The 18,057-nt window shown below is 49.7% G+C and overlaps 2 protein-coding genes across 7 annotated transcripts in view; one reads left to right on the top strand and one right to left on the bottom strand.

Annotated features, from left to right (window-relative positions):
• Positions 1-6,990, bottom strand: part of LOC111551033 — a 48,129-nt gene extending 41,139 nt beyond the window's left edge. For 2 of the 3 annotated variants that reach the window (XR_002734244.1, XR_002734246.1), the window contains exon 1: positions 6,782-6,990. The gene's annotated coding sequence lies outside the window, so the exon portion shown is untranslated. The remainder of the gene's footprint in view (positions 1-6,781) is intronic. The other variant, XR_002734245.1, reaches the window with a different exon arrangement.
• A 421-nt stretch (positions 6,991-7,411) lies between these two features.
• Positions 7,412-18,057, top strand: part of CTDP1 (CTD phosphatase subunit 1) — a 71,751-nt gene continuing 61,105 nt past the window's right edge. For 3 of the 4 annotated variants that reach the window (XM_023224798.1, XM_023224800.2, XM_023224799.1), the window contains exon 1: positions 7,420-7,882. In XM_023224798.1, the coding sequence (XP_023080566.1) occupies positions 7,569-7,882 (314 nt within the window). In that variant the 5' untranslated portion in view covers positions 7,420-7,568. Of the gene's footprint in view, positions 7,883-18,057 lie in introns of all 4 variants that reach the window. The other variant, XM_023224801.1, reaches the window with a different exon arrangement.

The raw sequence follows: 18,057 nt of genomic DNA, 5'->3' as shown, positions 1-18,057 counted from the left end.
TTTTTTTTTTTTTTTTTTTTTTTGAGACAGGAGTCTCACTCTGTTGCACAGGCTGGAGTGCAGTGGTGTGATCTCAGCTCACTGCAACCGCCACCTTCCAGATTCAAGCGATTCTCCTGCCTCAGTCTCCCCAGTAGCTGGGATTACAGGGCACCCGCCACCACACCTGGCTAATTTCTGTACTTTTAGTAGAGACAGGGTTTCACCATGTTGGCCAGGCGAGTCTTGAACTCCTGACCCCAAGTGATCCACCTGCCTCAACCTCCCAAAGTGCTGGAATTACAGGCATGAGCCACCGCACCTGGCCCTGTGATTCTGTTTTGATCAAGTGTTTTAAACTTTTTGACATATTTGGTAAGTTTCCCAAATATCAGAATACCAAATTAAGTCTTTTTAACCTAGAACTAACTTTTGGATTTTTCTAGTTGTGCTTCTGGAGAGACTCAAAACATGTATCTCTCATCTTGTTGAGACATTAAATAATTAGGCTTCTTTGGTAAACTGCAGGGAAGTGTCAAATGACAAGTGATACTAGGTCTTCTTTCAAATACATTTATGGGTATGTTGTTGATATGTTTCAAAAATCATGTAAACTCATAGAAATCTAACATGTTATCAGTCATAATTTTAGTTGTTATATTACATTTTTTCTGAAGTTATATTTGTATAGCTATGTTATTAATGCATTCTAAAGATGATATGAAATTTATAAAAGTTTCATGGTCCTGATATCAGTCCAGCTGTCTGTCATGATTCCAGTTGTTCTCTTAAAATGTCATATGTTGGCTGGGCACGGTGGCTCACACCTGTAATCCCAGCACTTTGGGAGGCTAAGGCAGGTGGATCATGAGGTCAGGAGATCGAGACCATCCTGGCTAACATGGTGAAAACCTGTCTCTACTAAAAATACAAAAAATCAGCTGGGCGTGGTGGTGGGTGCCTGTAGTCCCAGCTACTCGGGAGGCTGAGGCAGGAGAATGGTGTGAACCTGGAAGGCAGAGCTTGCAGTGAGCCGAGCACCACTGCACTCCAGCCTGGGCAACAGAGCGAGACTACATCCCAAAGAAAAAAAATGCCATATGTTACATGTAAGTAACTAAATGTCCTTGGTAATTAGGAATTTTCATCAGATTTTTAACCATGGCCATTTTAAGCTTTTGGCTTCCCTACTTATTATTTTCAATTATTCCCTAAAAGTCTTTGCAATCAACTACAGTCCCAATTTGCCTTTCATAAAAACACTTGCAAGAACTCTTGGACACAGATTTCTGAAAACTTGAAGATCATGAACGGAAAAGGAATTTCCAGAACTCTGATGAAGAAACTGACGGGTCCATGGCACTGCTAACCAAGATCACGCAAAACAAAATACTCATTATATGAAATTTAAAAATTATCACAGATGTTTTAATGACTTTTTCTTGAAACATTTTTAGTTCTTTACCTACATGTTTTACTTTCCAGATTTAAGAAAACTGTCTCTCAAAAGTTGTCTACAGTTTACAACAATTTGGTATAGTTTAGTGAACAAAGGTGGAGGCATTTGATTTTTCTGTCTACTTGAGTCTTCCAAAATTTGGAAACTATTCATGTATATTCTTAGTTTTAAGTACAATATAATTATTTATATAAGTTCAACAAAAATCTATTCTCTCTTTACAGCATATAATTGGAAACATTTGATTATAGTACAGAGGTTTTGACTGTATCATATTTGAAGATATCCATAGAAAGCCTGGTTTTAAGGCTTTCCAGCCTTACAATCAGTAAATAAAAATTGTCATTTCCTGGCAGGCCCAGAAACATTCAGAATGTAAGTACAATCTGCCCAGGTTTGGCTTTCTAGCCTCAAGAGCTTTTTAAATCTGATAACCTATGTGATCAGTGTAGGGAGAAAAAGTTGTTTCTAAAGAAAAATTATCATGCCCTTGTTATTAGACTGTAGCTCTGAGCCTTGTTTTCGAGTTCTTGTTATCTACCTGTAGAATGGGCTAGTCCTGAATTCTCCTAATTTTCTCCAACGTTTGGCTATAATTCTCCAACTAAAAACTAAAACTGCTTCTCTCCTAAAGCCCTGTAAGATGAACCTAAACACATTTTAAGAAACAAGCCTCATGCCTGATGTATGGTCCACACATAAGGTTCACCAAACCACTTGATGCCACAACCAGAGATATTCAACCTGCAAACTGGAAGGAAAAGTTGATGTTTTCATGTTGTAAACAGTTTTTCCCTAGACATTGGAACAAGACTCCATATCACAAGACCCTAACTCCTCAACTCCTCTTAATGTCTATCTTTTACACTTGACGGGATAATGATGAAATTGAAATTTCACCATCAGTAGCCTCCGTTGGTAACCTAACAGAGCATAACCTTTAAAAATCCTTTAGTAACGCCTATAATCCCAGCACTTTGGGAGGCCGAGGCGGGTGGATCACCTGAGGTCAGGAATTCGAGACCAGCCTGGCCAACCCCGTCTCTACTAAAAATACCAAAAATTAGCCAGGCGTAGTGGTGCATGCCTGTAATCCCAGCTACTCCGGAGGCTGAGACAAGAGAATCACTTGAACCCCGGAGGTGGAGGTTGCAGTGAGCTGAGATTGCACCACTGCACTCCAGCCTGGGCAACAAGAGTGAAACTCCATCTAGAAAAAAATAATAATAATAATTTAGTATTCATTGGTTAAATAAGAAAATGCCTGTGCATTTCTTATTGTGGTGCCTGGATCAATTCCTCGGGGAAAGTTGAGACCCACATACACAAAAGAAGAAAACAGGCCACGTCATTCAAGTCTTACCTAATTCCCTATGGTCGCTGATTCATTCCATTGTCTTTAAGCCTGCTGGGTTCATGGGTGCAAACGGGGATTGCCATATCACTATTAATTTTACTTTTTATTTCCCCTTTTTGAACTTTGTATCTGTTCCTTGTCAATTTTTTTTCCATCCAGGATACATAGGAATAAAGATCATGTTTTTGAGATAGGGTATTGCTATGTTGTCCAGGCTGACCTTGAACTCCTGGACTCAAGCAATCTTCCCACCTCAGCCTCCTGAGTAGCTGGGACTACAGGCATGAGCCACCACGCCTGGCTACTTGTTAACTGATTTGCAGAAGTACAACTCCTAACAGTATAATGCTGGCCCAGCACTTTCAGATGATAGCAAAAGATCATGGAAAAGACAAAATTGAACTTAACAATGCACTCCAGGTAGACTTATCCAGGGAGCCACTCCCTTCAAACCACCCTTGCTGCTCAAACGTGGCTAAAAGGGTTTTGACACTGGATCCTAGTCAGCAATCATTCCCCTCAAAGTGGGGTGAGACCACCAGCAACGACAGGTCCATCTCAGCACGGAGAGGCATCCAAACCTAACCACACGGTGTACACAACATGCTTGTACACAACACCCCTGACAAACTGTCAGGGAAGGCCATGAAGAGAGGGTTCTCATGCTTGCACACCTGATAACAAAAACGATGACAAAACCCAAAACCTGGCACTAAAGCCATCATAACTTTACACAAAAGGTGCTTTGGCAAGATCACCTGCCCAGCAATTGCCTGTCCAACCCCAGACTGGATCCTCGTTACCGATCTCTGTACCAAGGACCATTATCTCAAAATAATTACGTGATTCCTTCCCCCTCTGAATATACAGCCTTTACTGTGGAATGTATATTCCCATTGCAATGCTCTATGCTTGAAAAAAAAAAAAAACTTTTTCTTTGAGAGAGACTTTCTCTGTTTGTTCTTTAGGTTGACAGAAGTATTACGTTTTCTCATCTGTGCCTAGTGAGCTCCGAGGTTCAACAACTGCTGTCCTTCCCCTTAACCTCCTTCTGTCCTGGCCTCGTAGCACGGACCCTTGTATGCCAATCAAACAACACAGGTGAGTTTGGAGGAAACACACATCAGTAAGGAAAAGCGATCAGAGGCTTCACCAAAACCACCGAGACACGGACAAACCTACAATTCCGGGGTGTGAGATTCCTCCTTTCCCCTGGGCCATTACGTAAAGGTGACTGCATTACAGTCCCATACCTCTTATCTGTGGCCCCAGTATCCTTTTTTTTTTAAAGACAGGGTCTCGCTCTGTTGCTCAGGCTGGAGGACAGTGGTGCAATCACAGCTCACTGTGACTTTGACCTCCTAGGGTCAATGGATCCTCCCACCTCAGCCTCCTGAGTAGCTGGGACTACAGACAGGTGCACACCACCACAATCAGCTAATCTTTTGTAGAAATGAGGTCTCGCTATGTTGCCCAGGTTGGTCTTGAACTCCTGGGCTCAAGCGATCCACCTGTCTCGGCCTCTCAAAGTGCTGGGATTACAGGCATGAGCCACAGTGTCTCGCCCAAATCCATAGTTCTAAACATGGAAAGTTCTGTGTACTTCATTTGGCAGGAAAGTCTAACCTGAACTGGCATGAGACTACCCATGATCCTTTTCACCCTGCTTGTATTTTGCTGCAGGAGCATCAGTTTGATGAGGGTGTTGCCCCAGGCCCCCAAATGGAACATGCACACATCACTTTCCTAACGTCAGAACAATTCAGAATTCTGGGAAACACATCTGTTTCTAAGACTGTTGACTAAGAGATGGTGGCTTATGCTAATTTTCCTGACTGTGGCCTCACTTTCTTCCCAATAAATTTGTTTCAATCTGTTGATACTAAAGTTTTATTTCATGATACCTGTAAGATAGCTGATTTTAACCAAAGGTAGCACACCAATTAAAGGCAAGGTCAGTTTCATTTGCTGTCTAGCATCTCTAATTGGAAGACCACAGGGCACTACCCAGGTTGGAGTTGTAATCATCTAGGGATGTCTACATCTGTCTACCTAGATCAGTCTGTCAGTTCCATCAAGGTCTGCGTTTCAAATCCCTAAATAACACAGGGTTCTTCCCCTTTTACAGAATTGTGTTTTCAAACCAAGGTTCACACGCCGCTGGTGGGAACAGGTTCAAATAGGGAACGTTGATACATATCAACATCCTTTGAGACAAACCTGTTCACCACCACTTTCTCTCTCGCAGGCGCTGACATCACCCAGGGCTTGTACTGCTGGGAGTGTTCAAAGGAAAACTTGAGAAACATTAAATTTAACAGTTTAACTGAGCAAAGAATGATTCAGGAATCAGGGAGCCCCTCAAACCACAACAGGCTGAGAGAGACTCCAGTGCCGCTGTGGGGCCGAAGACTTCCGGACAGAAAAAGGAGTGAGGCCCAGAAGGCAGAGGTGAGGCCTGCAAACAGCAGGGCGGCTACAGTTCGCATCTGGCCTATTGAAACAGAGTTTGAAGAGCTGACCACCTGTGACTGGTTCAAGAGTAGGTTATACTCTGTCCACACATGCAGTTAGATTACAGATCACTACGTATGGAGAAACCTACAGGCTAAACTTAAGAGAATGTAAGCAGGCAGCTTCAGGCTACATTTGAGTAGTCTGTCCTTACAGTGTCAACGAGGGCTTCATGGGAATTCTTCATCATCCAGTGGCCTTGTAAATGTTGCCCACGCTTTTAGTTTTGTTACCTGGTTGCTCTGTCCTTACGGGATTGTGAGAAACTGAAAGACTGTGACTGCTGGTGCCATTTTCCCACAATCTCTATTTTTTACAAATCCCATAAACGCTCTCTCGTGAGCGCCGCACGTTTTCCCTTGCAGTCATGGGGGCAGGGGCTGGAGAAGGCAGCAGAGACAGGCAAAAACCCGCAGCTACAAAAAATGCACTCCTAACAGCAAGTAATGGTGAGGGCTAAAAGGCACCGTGCCCATTCTGTGCCGTTCTAATTACCAAATGTAAATGGTTTTGAGAAAACAATTTCTATCTGAGGAACGTGAGTCCTTTTAATTATCAGGCCGAGAGAGACATTCAAATGAGGTGACAATCACGCCCCACTACCCCTTGACCTGTGTTCATCTCTTTAAACTGCGACCAGCGGCAACAGCGCTACAAACAGCTATAAATTAACCTAATAACGCCACACTGGGCACTACACCCACACTCAACAGCTTAACAACACAGAGTCAGTCACTAATCAATGCTATTTCTGTAAACCAGTGAAATTCCTGACAAACAAGTTCCTTTTAGTCGACTCTCTGGCTCCCTCTTTTGCCTTTAAAACCCACTGCTAACTGCTAATCGGAGTCACACTCAGGGTGCCTTGAATTTGTGCTCCTCAAGGGTGGCCCAAATAAACTCTCTACTTAAAGAAACTGCCTCCGCTTCTTTTTAGGCCGACAGTTTCCAAAATGTTTACTAACATGAGAAAAGCCACCATATAAAGGTGAGGGGAAAAGGCAAATACAGGATAATCTCAATTGTACATAACACTTGTATATGTAAGGGCAAAGATACACAGTAAAAAAAGAACTCGGGCACGTATTAAGGCTGAAAAAGTAAAAACAGTCCAGAGCTGCCTGGCTCAGTCCAGCCTCCCGCCTCGACCGAGTAGCTGGGACCTCAGCCACAGCGTCCGGCTAAGTATTAATGAATCTATTTTAGAGATGGGGTCTTGCTATGTTGCCCAGGCTGGTCTCCAACTCCCAGGCTCAAGTGATCCGCCCGCGTCAGCCTCCCAAAGTGCTGGGACTACAGGCTGGGCCGCCCGCCCGCCAGCTTAATTCACGTAAACTCCCGACAAACGTAGAAACTGGCTCTCCTTTAATAAGACACTTGCGGCTGCTGCTCATCAGGGTTCGCCCGGGGCCACTGGGACCACGCGCCGTGCCCGCCCTCCCGCTGCGGTCGCTCGGATTTTCTGAACCCACCAGGGGCTTTCGGGCGCCTTGCCCCAAGCGGGCCCACCGCCTGCGTGGGCCGAGGGCGGCGCACCTGCCCCTGCGCTTCCGCGTCGAAGGGGAGGTCGGAGGAAGAGAAGACCAGCAGCTCCCGCGGCGTGGGGTCCCGGCTGGACACGGGGCGGGACACGAGGCGGGGCCACCCGAACGCCAACAGCCTCAGCACGGTCTGCCAGGACCCGTAGTCTCGCGACATTGGGACTCACAGTGCGCGACGGAAGTCGAGGAGAGCGGCTCGCGGTGCATGCCGGAACTCGTAGTCTCAGGAGGCTGGGTCTCCGCGTGTGACGGGGTAATAGGCTGCCCGCCTGCGTTGAACGCTGGGACTCGTAGTCCCGCCATGCCCTGCCCACGATGCACGCCGGGACACGAAGTTCCGAGCGCGCCAGGACCGTCACTGGGACTGGGGGACAGCGGGCCGCGCTGCATGCCACTGCTCCACGGTGCTGGCTCCCCGAGGAAAAGCAGGGCGCAGGAACGCAGTACTCCGCAGCCGGCACGCAGACTTGGTCCCAAAACGGAGCCCGCCCCGACGCTCGCGCGGCGCTCGTGTTTACACGCGCACGTACGCACGCACGCACGCGGCGCCCTTGCCGTGACGTCACGCGCCCTCCAGGAAGTCGGCGCGGGCCAGGCGGCCGGTGGAAGCCGGTACCGGGAGGAACTACAGCGTCGCCGCCTGGGTCGTGCCGCCGCGGTGGGCGCTGCGCTCTGAGCGCAGGCCTCGTAGCGACCGCCCAGCCGCCCTCTGTCCGCGATGGAGGTGCCGGCCGCGGGCTGCGTTTCCTGCGAGGGCGCCCCGACGGCTACCGTGGCCGAGGTGCGCTGCCCGGGGCCCGCGCCGCTGCGCCTGCTGGAGTGGAGGGTGGCGGCGGGCGCGGCTGTGCGCATCGGCTCGGTGCTGGCCGTGTTCGAGGCCGCCGCCTCCGCGCAGCCCGCTGGGGCGCCTCAGTCCCGTGCAGCCTCCGGGGGCTGCGTGCGCCCCGCGCGGCCGGAGCGCAGGCTGAGGTCGGAGCGCGCGGGCGTGGTGCGGGAGCTGTGCGCGCAGCCGGGCCAGGTGGTCGCTCCAGGGTGAGTGCGCCGGGCCGGGCGGGGCCGAGGGCGGGCGGCTCCGGGGAGGGGTCCTGGGGGACCGGCCGGGCTGCTGCGGCCGCGTGGGCAGGGGCGCCCAGGGGACGGGGAGATAAAGCGGAACGCGGGCACTGCGCTTCTCTCTTGAAACTGGATAGTCACCACCTGTGGTTTTACCATCGGGGGGCATTTTGAGATGAAAGGGTCCTGCGTAGCGACACGAAGTTACTGTTTGGGAAAGCGATGGTGTTTGTTTTTTCCTTCTGCTGTGATAATCCCCGCCCCTTCCTTTAGCTCCACCTTTGTGACTTGGGAAAACTCATGGGTGGCTGTGAGCGCAAGAGTCATCAGGCAGGCTCCAGACCTATTATTGAAATATAAACTGTTGGGCGTGTGCACATCTTTAAATTTTTGTAAACTTTGTGAAACGCAGTTGTAAAACCTGGTGCAGCTCTGTTTCGTGGCTAAGGAACGGGCGGAACCCAGGCCTGCAGCGAAGGCAGTGGCCCCGTGGTTGACCACAGTGGGCATTGTTGCAAGCTGCTTCAGGTGATGTGGGCGTGTGACAGACTCCACAGCTGTCCGTAACTGTGCTCTGACTCCAGAACCCCTTCTGGGATGTGTTTCCGTAACACCGAAGCGTCTAGCCGTGTCTGAATCTACCCTTGTGTTCTGGGATGGGCAGGCACGGGGGCACGCGTGTGCGCCTGGCTGTGGTGGTTTTGATTGTCAGAACAGAAACTCCAGGGAGAGGTGGGCACTCCAGCCTGCAGTGGGCCGGGCGTGAGCTCCGTCTTGGAATGATGCCGCTCCTTCTGGGGATGCCAGTCTCTCCCTCCTCGGCAGCCGCCGTTCCTCGTCCCTGTGGCTTGCCCTGACCCTGTGTTTGTTGGGGATCTGCTCTGCACCTGGTTCCACAGGAGTGAGGACTGGGACAGGAGTCTTCCCATCACAGCCCCAGAACGTCCTGGCTCCGCTTCGTTTGGAGACAGAGCCTGGGTCCTCAACCCTCTGCACGGGCACCCACTCCTGTCCCCTGCGTGCTGGTGGGTGGGGCTGGGAGGTTGAGGGCCGTGCCTCCCAGGAAATGCCTGCACGGCTTCCTCAGTGGGCACTGGTCATACCTGCCAGGATTGTGGAGGCAGACCCCAATGCTGGTGTATTCCCGGGGCAGAAACCCCCAGGATCGAAGAGCCCTACTGATGTTTCGTTCTGTTCCTCTGATTGTACAGAAAGGGCCACTTTGACCCAGACAGGTGAATAGCTTGGTTATGTGACTAGGTAGTGTTGAAACTCCATGTTCAGTCAGTCTAGTGAATAAAACAACCCAGTGCATCAATCAGCCGGCTGATTAGTTTGATGGCAGGTTCCCAGCAGTCAGTACTGTTTTACAGGGAGGTGCTGTTTGAGATCTTGGGGTACCTCACAGCATGGTTCGTCACAGGGCCCTTTGAGACACTGATGTGATGTCATTTCTCCTCAGAGCGTCTGTGTGGCACCAGGTGTTCCTCTAGTTCCAGGAGGCTCGTCTGTCTGCCTCCAGTCCACTGGTGGCAGGTGAATCCCTGCCTTAGAGAAAGCCACAGGCGGTGTTACCTGGTGTTACCTCCTTTCCCATTTCCGTGTACTCCTGTGGGTTTGTGGACAGGGGTTTTATGAGCATTCTGGGGAGTGTGGTGGTGTGACGTCAGCATTTCCGGAGGTGTTCCTGCCCTTGCAGTGGGCATGGGTGCCATAGATCCAGGAAGGAGCGGCTGGAAAGGCTTTAGTCTGAAGCCCTGTGTGCGTGTGCCCTGGCAGTTCTGGTTGTCTGTTTGGAATCAGGCTCCTGCCTCGCGGTTGTTAGCTAGCTGAATTCGGGAGGTGCATTTGCAGCAGGAGTCCATGCTGCTGACAGCGGCTCCATTCCGTCCCCAGGACGCTGCCCTGGCTTGGTGCGCTGCTCTTGGGAGCCGCTATGTGTTGGCCTCCCCAAAATGCCTGCTGCACCTTTGTGGAACACAGTTGAAAATTACTAGATTAAGTCACTTGTTGACAGATTTTGTGAACAGGGTGGGTGTTACAAGTGCATTTCTCTGGCAGCACGCCTGTGATGGGAGTAGCGCCCCGCAGTGTAGACTTGTGGTGGCTTTGCCGACGTCTCTCTGTAGAGAGCTGCAGGTAGAAATCTCCACAGCTTTTGCTTAAAGCCCAACAGTGACGGATCTCTCCAGGACATGAGCTCCAGCTCAGCAGCTCTGTACACTTTGCAGCTGACCCTCCAACAACCTGGTTTGGTCTGCGAGGACCACCTTTACGTAGATGTTTTTCAGTAAATCGTCTGCTCTCTGCATCCGTGGGTTCCATGCCCGACACTGTTTGCTGGGTGTGGAGCCCAACCTGTTTATACAGAGGGCTGACTTTCTGGATCCGTGGGTTCTCCAGGCTGACTGCAGGACCTGAGTATCTGCAGAATCTGAAGGAGTCCTGGAGCCCGTCCCCCGTGGAGACTGAGGGACTGATGATATATGGAAGTCTTCCCGTAACAGATGGTGCCGCTTTTTGAGGACGTGGAGAATATTGGGCATAATTCCATCCTGATGTTGGAAGGTGATGGGCATGACTTTAGTTCTCGTCCCCACGATGCCTCTGGGACGTCGGTTGGTGAAAAGCATCTCCCTTCCTCCAGAGAGCCTGAGTTACAGAACTTTCAACTTGAAAGGTTTTTCCCGTGTTTTTCTTTTTTTCTCTGATTGCTGGTGTGGCCATTTCCAGCAGCAGCTCCATGGTTCTCTTCTGTGGTGTCATACCAGTTGGAGGCTGGAAGGTGAGGACATCAGGGAAGAGGAACTGCCTTAAACCGTCAGTAACTCTGCTTGCTAGCCCAGGTGTTTGACTTTTACTGAGCAAGTTCCCAGAATTGCACAGAGGCTGTTTTAGAATTGACTTATCCTGACAACCTCTAAAAGTTTTCTTGAAGTTACAGGTTCCTGAGATCTTTATCTGGGAGAGCAAGCATTTGGTTGAATGTTTGTAGACTGATTATTGTGTATTGATCCTTAGAGCACCCCTTTCAGGTTATGCAAATAACATGCACTTGTACAGACCAGCACGGCAGAATCCACAACTGCTTTTGAGGAGGCTCCGACCCTGGCTTCAGCTCATCTGTGTGTGAGGGCAGGGGAGGTCCGGAATCTGCTCCTGGACTTGTGCTGGAAAGAGTCCCCCACTTTTAGCACGGACCCCCCGGCGCTGATGGAACCCTGTGGTTCCTGGTGAGAGAGTGCAGGTCCTGCCCAGCTGACGGGTCAGAAACGCAGGTGTCAGAAACGGGGTTTCGGGGTGGCTGCCTGAGGAACACGCAGGCGATCTGACGGTGGAATTCTGGCTTGGGTGTCGGGGTGGCTGCCTGAGGAACGCGCAGGCGATCTGACGGTGGAATTCTGGCTGGGGTGTCGGGGTAGCTGCCTGAGGAACGCGCAGGCGATCTGACTGTGGAATTCTGGCTGGGGTGAAGCCCTTGATGTGGCCACACAGTTTTGGTCCCTCAAGGGCTTAGTGGGTGCCTGCGTGCCCTGGTGGCTGCTTGGTCAGGGGCCTTTGGAGAAAGTCTTGGGAAATCAGGTTTCCCGAGGGTGCTGTTGAGGACATTGCTGACGAGCTGTGGAATTGGGGGGAGGACAGCGTGGCTCTCTTGAGGCTTGGTCTGGTCGCTGTGTTCGCCCCGCAGGCGTTGTGAATTAGCTTCCCGCCCAGGATGGTTTTGGGACTGGGGGGTGCCTGCCCCGTTATTATTTCTTCATCTTGATCCTTTCACAGGGCTTATAAACGTACTTGTTTTTCAGGAATAACGGGAAGTATCTTTGAAAACATAGCATTAAATCTGCTACCCTGGAGTTTGCAGAGAGCAGACAGCAGCAGCCGCCTGAGTGTGCTGAGCTCCAGCGTCCGCTCATGTGCTGTCAGCTTAGTGAAGGTGGCTCCTGACCCTGCTGGCCGCCAGCTGCTTGACAGTAACTTGTTGAGCTGAGACTGTGTTTGAGAAACTGAGAGGTGTGGTTGTTGCTTGTACACGAGCAGCCAGCATGCTCACAGTGCCGAGGAGCAGAGGACATGCTGGTCCTGAGCGTAGATCAGAACGTCAGTCTAAACAGTTCTTTATAGCACGGAATTTTAGCAAAGAAAGAATCCCACGTGGTATGTGTGAGTGAGTCTTGTGTCGCCTGGTGTTGGTTACTGAGGCAGAGCACAGTGGAGAGAGGTAATGGAACCTGTGGCCCCGTGAAACCTCCCTCTGTGAATAGCAGGTGTGAGTGAATCTGTGAAAAGCACCAGCACCAGCCAGGCAAGGGGGGTCCGTGCGCTTGTTGCCTTCATTGTTGTTATCAACAGCATTCATCCTAACCACATGAGTGGTTATTTTTAGACAAAGAACCATTCTAGGAACTTAAAAGTACTACATTTGGGTGAAGTTACAATAGTCACTAGCTTGTTGTTCTGATCTTTAATAAGATTATATGTTTTTGTCAGGCTTCATCCTATCTGGCAGAAGAGCCTCCTCACTCTATAGGAGAGAAACTGAGGTTCCAAGAAGTTTGGACCTGCCCTGTCCCTTACGGGGTGTGAGGGTTCTGTTGAGGAGGACGGTGCAGGCACCTCGTGGTCTCTAGTCCTCGTTTCTCCGCGGTGCCCCTTACGGTGTCGATGGCCCGGGTGAGGACGGTGCAGGACCTCGTGGTGTGCTTAGGGCCTTGAGAGAGCCTCCGTCCTTGGTCCTCCGCGTGCTGCTCTCTGTAGACCAGGTTGCAGCCATGGAGATTCCCAGTGTAGGGGGAGTAGCTAGCACAGTAGCGTGTAGTGGAGTACAATTATTTTAATAGGAATTCTGACAGGTCATCATCTTTCAGAAACTTAAGTCTTTCTTTTCCTACAGATTTCTTTGCTTTGGTTTTTTCCCACTCACAGGGAGATATTTAAATCTCCAAAGAAAGGGGAAATTACCTAAAATAATCAAGAAGCCTGCGGTGACCAGTGAGAACTAACAAGTGGAGGCCATGTGCGAAGGTTGATGATGTCGACTGGCCTCACCTATGCCTTTAGCTGGTCCGCGGGAAGAGCGTCTGCATTGGCCAGTGCGGGGTGTGAGGGTGCTACAGAAGAGCAGGAGAAACATTGCTGTCTATCTTTATTGCTTTATAGATTTTAGAATAGGAATCTTTGAGAAATAGTAATGAAGTTAGAATAGGCTACTACCCAAGATTAGTCCCCCCACTTTATTCTGTGATTGGGGAGTAGAAGCTTTGGAAATTCTAAATGTGGTTCAGTCCTGCATGAACGTCGTCATCTGAGTGTCAGGTCCTGGAAATAAGGAGAGTTCGTTTTCATCCGGGTACCGAGAATCTTGATGAACTGGTAAGTCTTTTAGAATAATTTTATTATTAACAATTCTAATAATTCCTTAGAATAATTTTATTCTTCCCTGTTGCTGCCTGCACTGTTTAAAGAATGATGCTTTAGAAAAGACATCTGTCTCTGAAACGCGGGGGTTGCCGGTTTGTCGCCCGCTGAACGTGGGTAAGGTGCACTTCAGGTGCTTTGCTTTGTTTTTCCCACTTTTCACCTAACAGAAAACCACTGGGCCTCGGTCCTTCCTTGGTTGTGTTCATCTGTGATTGACCTTTGTCGTGATTTTTAGGTATCTCTGATCTAATCTTTTAGATAAAGGCCTTTGGAGCATGTCTGCCTGGAAATAGTTGGTAGGTTTCAGAAATGTTGTGTGTTACCAGATTTGCCTCCATTTTCATGGTTCCTTTAAAGTTAGTTTTGAAGTGGGTTACATGAAATCATCTAGTATCTGGGTACAGAAGAATGGATGAATTCTCCGTTTTATGTGTATTTTAGAAGTGCACAAATATCAAAACTGAAATAAGTTCTTTGTCTCAGAAAAACTGCTGCTTATATTTCGTGGAGAAAGAGAATGTAGAGAGAATGGAACCGATGAGTTTCAAAGGATTCAGGTGATATTTTTTAAAGGATAAATATACCTTTTAAAGATTATGAAGAGATGGTCTTGATAGATTTTTAAATATATATTTAGCATCATATATGTACAAAATTCCTTACAATTTTAAGAGGAACTGGAGCTAAAATTTAACTCATTTAATATTTGTAATATTTTTGAAGTAGCTTTTGAAAGAGTAATTTTCCTGTGGTGCTTTAAATGGTGAATAACGCTGGTGTCATACTGTTTTGGTGCATTTTTTGTGCTGTGAACTGGTGGGAATGACAGAGTTAGCGAGTCGGTACCCAGCATCGCGTTGACTTTCAGTTCGCTGGTGGGCCTGCTCCATGGCAGTTGGCTTTTTGTCCTGAGCATACCACCAGGGGGTTAAAGTGTTTTCACACTGGAAGCATTTGACACCATGGCTCCCTGGGGTCTGTTGAGGTTCTGAGGCAAGGACCTTCGTTGCAGGTCTGTTTAGCCAGCAGAGAGGGCAGTAGAGTCTGAATGGTGTGGTGCACGTGGCACCGCATGGCTTTTGACCTGTGCTGGGAACTGGTTTTGTTGGGTGACTCGCTCTAGACCACAGTGACAGTGTTGAAGCTTCCCAGCCGTGGCTCTGTGTGGATGTGTGTGTGCCACATGGGGAATCAGGCTGGACTGCCCTTGTTTCTTCTTCACATTCCTCAGACGTTGTGCTTTACAGCCACAGCTTCAGGAACCGCTGCCAGAGCCCCGCTGTGCAGGTTCTCCCAGAGGGCTGTGTCTGGGCTTTGGGCGACTGAACCAGGTGCAGAGTATGAGCCACAGCTGACGACTGCACTGCTGTGTGCACAGCACTGGACTCCAGCCTGGGGCTGGTGCTGGAGCACCCTCCTTCCCCTGTGGCTACAGAGGAGACAAAACAACAACACTTGTTCCTTTCAGGCTGTTTGTTTCTTGTTTTGAGATGAAGTTTCACTCTTGTCACCCAGGCTGGAGTGCGGTGGTGCGATCTCAGCTCACTGCAAGCTCCGCCTCCCGGGTTCAAGCCATTCTCCTGCCTCAGCCTCCTGAGTAGCTGGGACTACAGGTGCCGCCACCTCACCCGGCTAATTGTTGTGGTTTTAGTAGAGACAGGGTTTCACCATGTTGGCCAGGCTAGTCTTAAACTCCTGGCCTCAGGTGATCCACCCGCCTCAGCCTAAGTGTTGGGATTACAGGCGTGAGCCACCACACCTGGCTAATTTTTGTATTTTTAGTAGAGACAGGGTTTCACCATGTTGGCCAGGCTTGTCTCGAACTCCTGACCTCAGGTGATCCACCTGTCTCGGCCTCCCGAAGTGCTGGGATTACAGGCATGAGCCACTGCTCCTGGCCACACCCAGCTAATTTTTGTATTTTTGGTAGAGATGGTTTCACCATGTGGGCCAGGCTGGTCTGGAACTCCTGACCTCAGGTGATCCTGCCTTGGGCTCCCAAAGTGCTGGGATTACAGGCGTGAGCCACCACACCCAACCACTCGGGCTCTTTTGGGACATAATTTTTGACTTCAAAGTTGCAGTAACAGTGCACAGAATTCTCACACCAGCTTCACCCCAGATTCCGCGACTGTTAATGCTTTGCTGAGTGTACTTATCTTTGCCCACGCACACGCACTTTTTTCTGGAGTTGGGAGAGTTAGTTGCAGGTGTGATGTCACTTCACCCCTAAATACTTCTGTTTCCTGAAAACAAAGACGTTCTCTTACATAATGGCCGTGCAGTTACCAAAATCAGAAATGAACGTCCACACAGTGCGGTTTCCTGCTCCACAGATTTCCTGGCAGTCCTTTTAAAGTCCGTTGTAACAAAAGCAAACCATGGGCCCCACGTGGCGTCGCTGGTTGAACCCTCATGAGTCAGCTCCTCTGTCTGTCTTTCTTTCAGTATCTATCATTGCCTGGTTTTGTAGGATTATTTGTAGGACGTCCCTCAGTTAGATCACAGCAATGCACTGATAAGACTGTCCCAGAGCCTGCGTTTGGTGAAGTTGGTGTCTGTTGCAAAAAGTTACTGCGTTTCCTGTTGTGATTCAGTAACTTGAAAGATATACTTTGTTACTACATAAATACCTTACATTCTTACCAAGCTGACCCACCGTTTTGGAATCGCTTCATTTCTAGGATGATACTCCAGGGGTAGTGGTCTCAATTCCAGCATTTCTTCTCCATTTTTTGGTTGGCTTTCTGCCGTAAGAACAAGTAAGCCCCGGCACAGTGGCTCATGCTGTAATCCCAGAACAGCCAGGGATCCCAAAACAGCCAGGCGTGGTTGTGCTCACCTGCAGTCCCAGCTACCCAGGATACTGAAGCAGGAGAATCACTTGAACCCCAGAGGCAGAAGTTGCAGTGAGCCGAGATCACACCACTGCACTCCAAACTAGGTGACAGAGCGAGACTCGGTCTCAAAAAAAAAAAGAACAAGTAATCAACATGCCTATTTAGCAGTGCAGGCTCATGGCTTCTTATTTTCTTTAATGGCTTATAATCTGTTATTGTTCTTATTTGCCTTGACACACAGTTTATCCCAGCTGTGGCTGGCGGGGTCCCCGCGGTGCTGGTTCCCGGCGGCTGAGCACTGCCACTTTGTGTGCGTAACAGATTCGTGGCTGCTGCTCTCCTGGCCACAGTCCTGGAATCAACCATTCTCTTAACAAGTCTTGCGTCCTCTTAGTGGAGAATGGCATTTGGAAACCCAAGGTCTAGGTGCAAAAAGTACACTCTTCCCTCTAAATACATTTCTATACTCAGAATGATGGAACTTAAGGAAGACCCTGGAACCCTCCTGATCTGTAGAAGGAAGGGAGAAGGTTGGATCCACGTGGAGCTGATGCTCAGAGGTGATGGTGTCTGTGGTCCAGGCCCAGCCCATAGTCCTCTCTGATGTACCTGTGCCCTCGGACCTCCCCTGGGGAAGCTGAGAGCCCAGAACCCCGGAGAGTTGGGTACTTACTCTACTTGGGCATTTTGAGGAAGATAACTTGTTTAGAAATTGCATATCATGGCTTTCTCATGGATTTTCTTTAGGACAAACCAGAAAACATTTATTGGTGACTGATTTGACATTTTTGGGCTGAGCTCTTTGGTTGGGGTGTTTTTACGCTTGTGTATCCTGTATCCGTGTTAAAGAATCCACAGTGTGCCACTCCCCTTTTTAAGGTGTGGAGACATTTCTCTGCCTGGAGCGTGGAGGCTGGAGCATGGAGGCTGGAGTGGAAGCGTTCAGGGCTTTTCACCCCTGTTTTGTGTCAGTGTCTGCAAAGACGAAGTGTAGAAATGACTCGTATTAAGAAAGGAAATACGTTGCTCTCTGCTCCCTGTCTGCAAGCAGGTTTCCCGGCCTTTGCACACACAGACATTCTGAGCCAGATGGCCTGGCTGGCAGTGTCCTGCATGCTGTGGGATGCTGAGCAGCGTCCCTGCCTCCAGGTGTGACATCCAGGAGTGTCTCCAGCCACTACAGGGGTCCTGGGGGAGCAGAGCCTCCACTAGAATAAGACAGGCAGAACCTTTTGACCCCAGTACAGAAAATTACGTGACTCTGATGTGGCTAGTATGCGAACGATTTTCTACGGAAGGTCTGCGTTTGGTCCACGTTGCTGAGAGCCTGGGGAGTGCTGCCCACGTGCACTGGGCGCAGGTGCCCTTGGTGTCAGGAGCCGGCCTTGGCTCTGCCACCGGGACCTTGTGTGGTTATCATTTCCAGCCCTCACCTGCTTCCTCCTTGTCTGTCAAGACCCAGCTGTTACAGCTTGTGATGCTGTTCTAGAAGCTTCTTTCCTCATATAGAACTAGGCATCTGCTGTAGGTGTCTGTGGCACCTCGGTTTTGCAGTGGCTCTTGTCTGACTCGTATTACGCTGTTGGTGACAGCAGGCAGTGCACGCCCAACTCAGCTTATGGTCAACATTTTTCAGACCTCAGGCTGAGCTGATGGCCCAAGGGAGGCTGTTTGTGGGAAGCAGGGCCAGTTCACACTCGCTCTTAGACCTGTGCTGGGGAAGGCAGGTGGCACCTGGCCTTGCTACCAGCCCTTCTTTGGAGCAGGAGGCCCCCATCCTTTGTGACAGCCTAGGGTCACTGTGCAAGGGGTCACATAGCTTCCCAGGCAGGACTTGGGCTGGGGGAACAGTGGACAGCTCCCAGGGTGGACTGAGGCTGGGGGAAGAGTGGACAG

Source organism: Piliocolobus tephrosceles, chromosome 18 (assembly GCF_002776525.5).
Source record: "Piliocolobus tephrosceles isolate RC106 chromosome 18, ASM277652v3, whole genome shotgun sequence".
Lineage (NCBI taxonomy): Eukaryota > Metazoa > Chordata > Mammalia > Primates > Cercopithecidae > Piliocolobus > Piliocolobus tephrosceles.
Note: the sequence above shows the minus strand (reverse complement) of the source record. Positions and strands in the feature narration are given on the sequence as shown.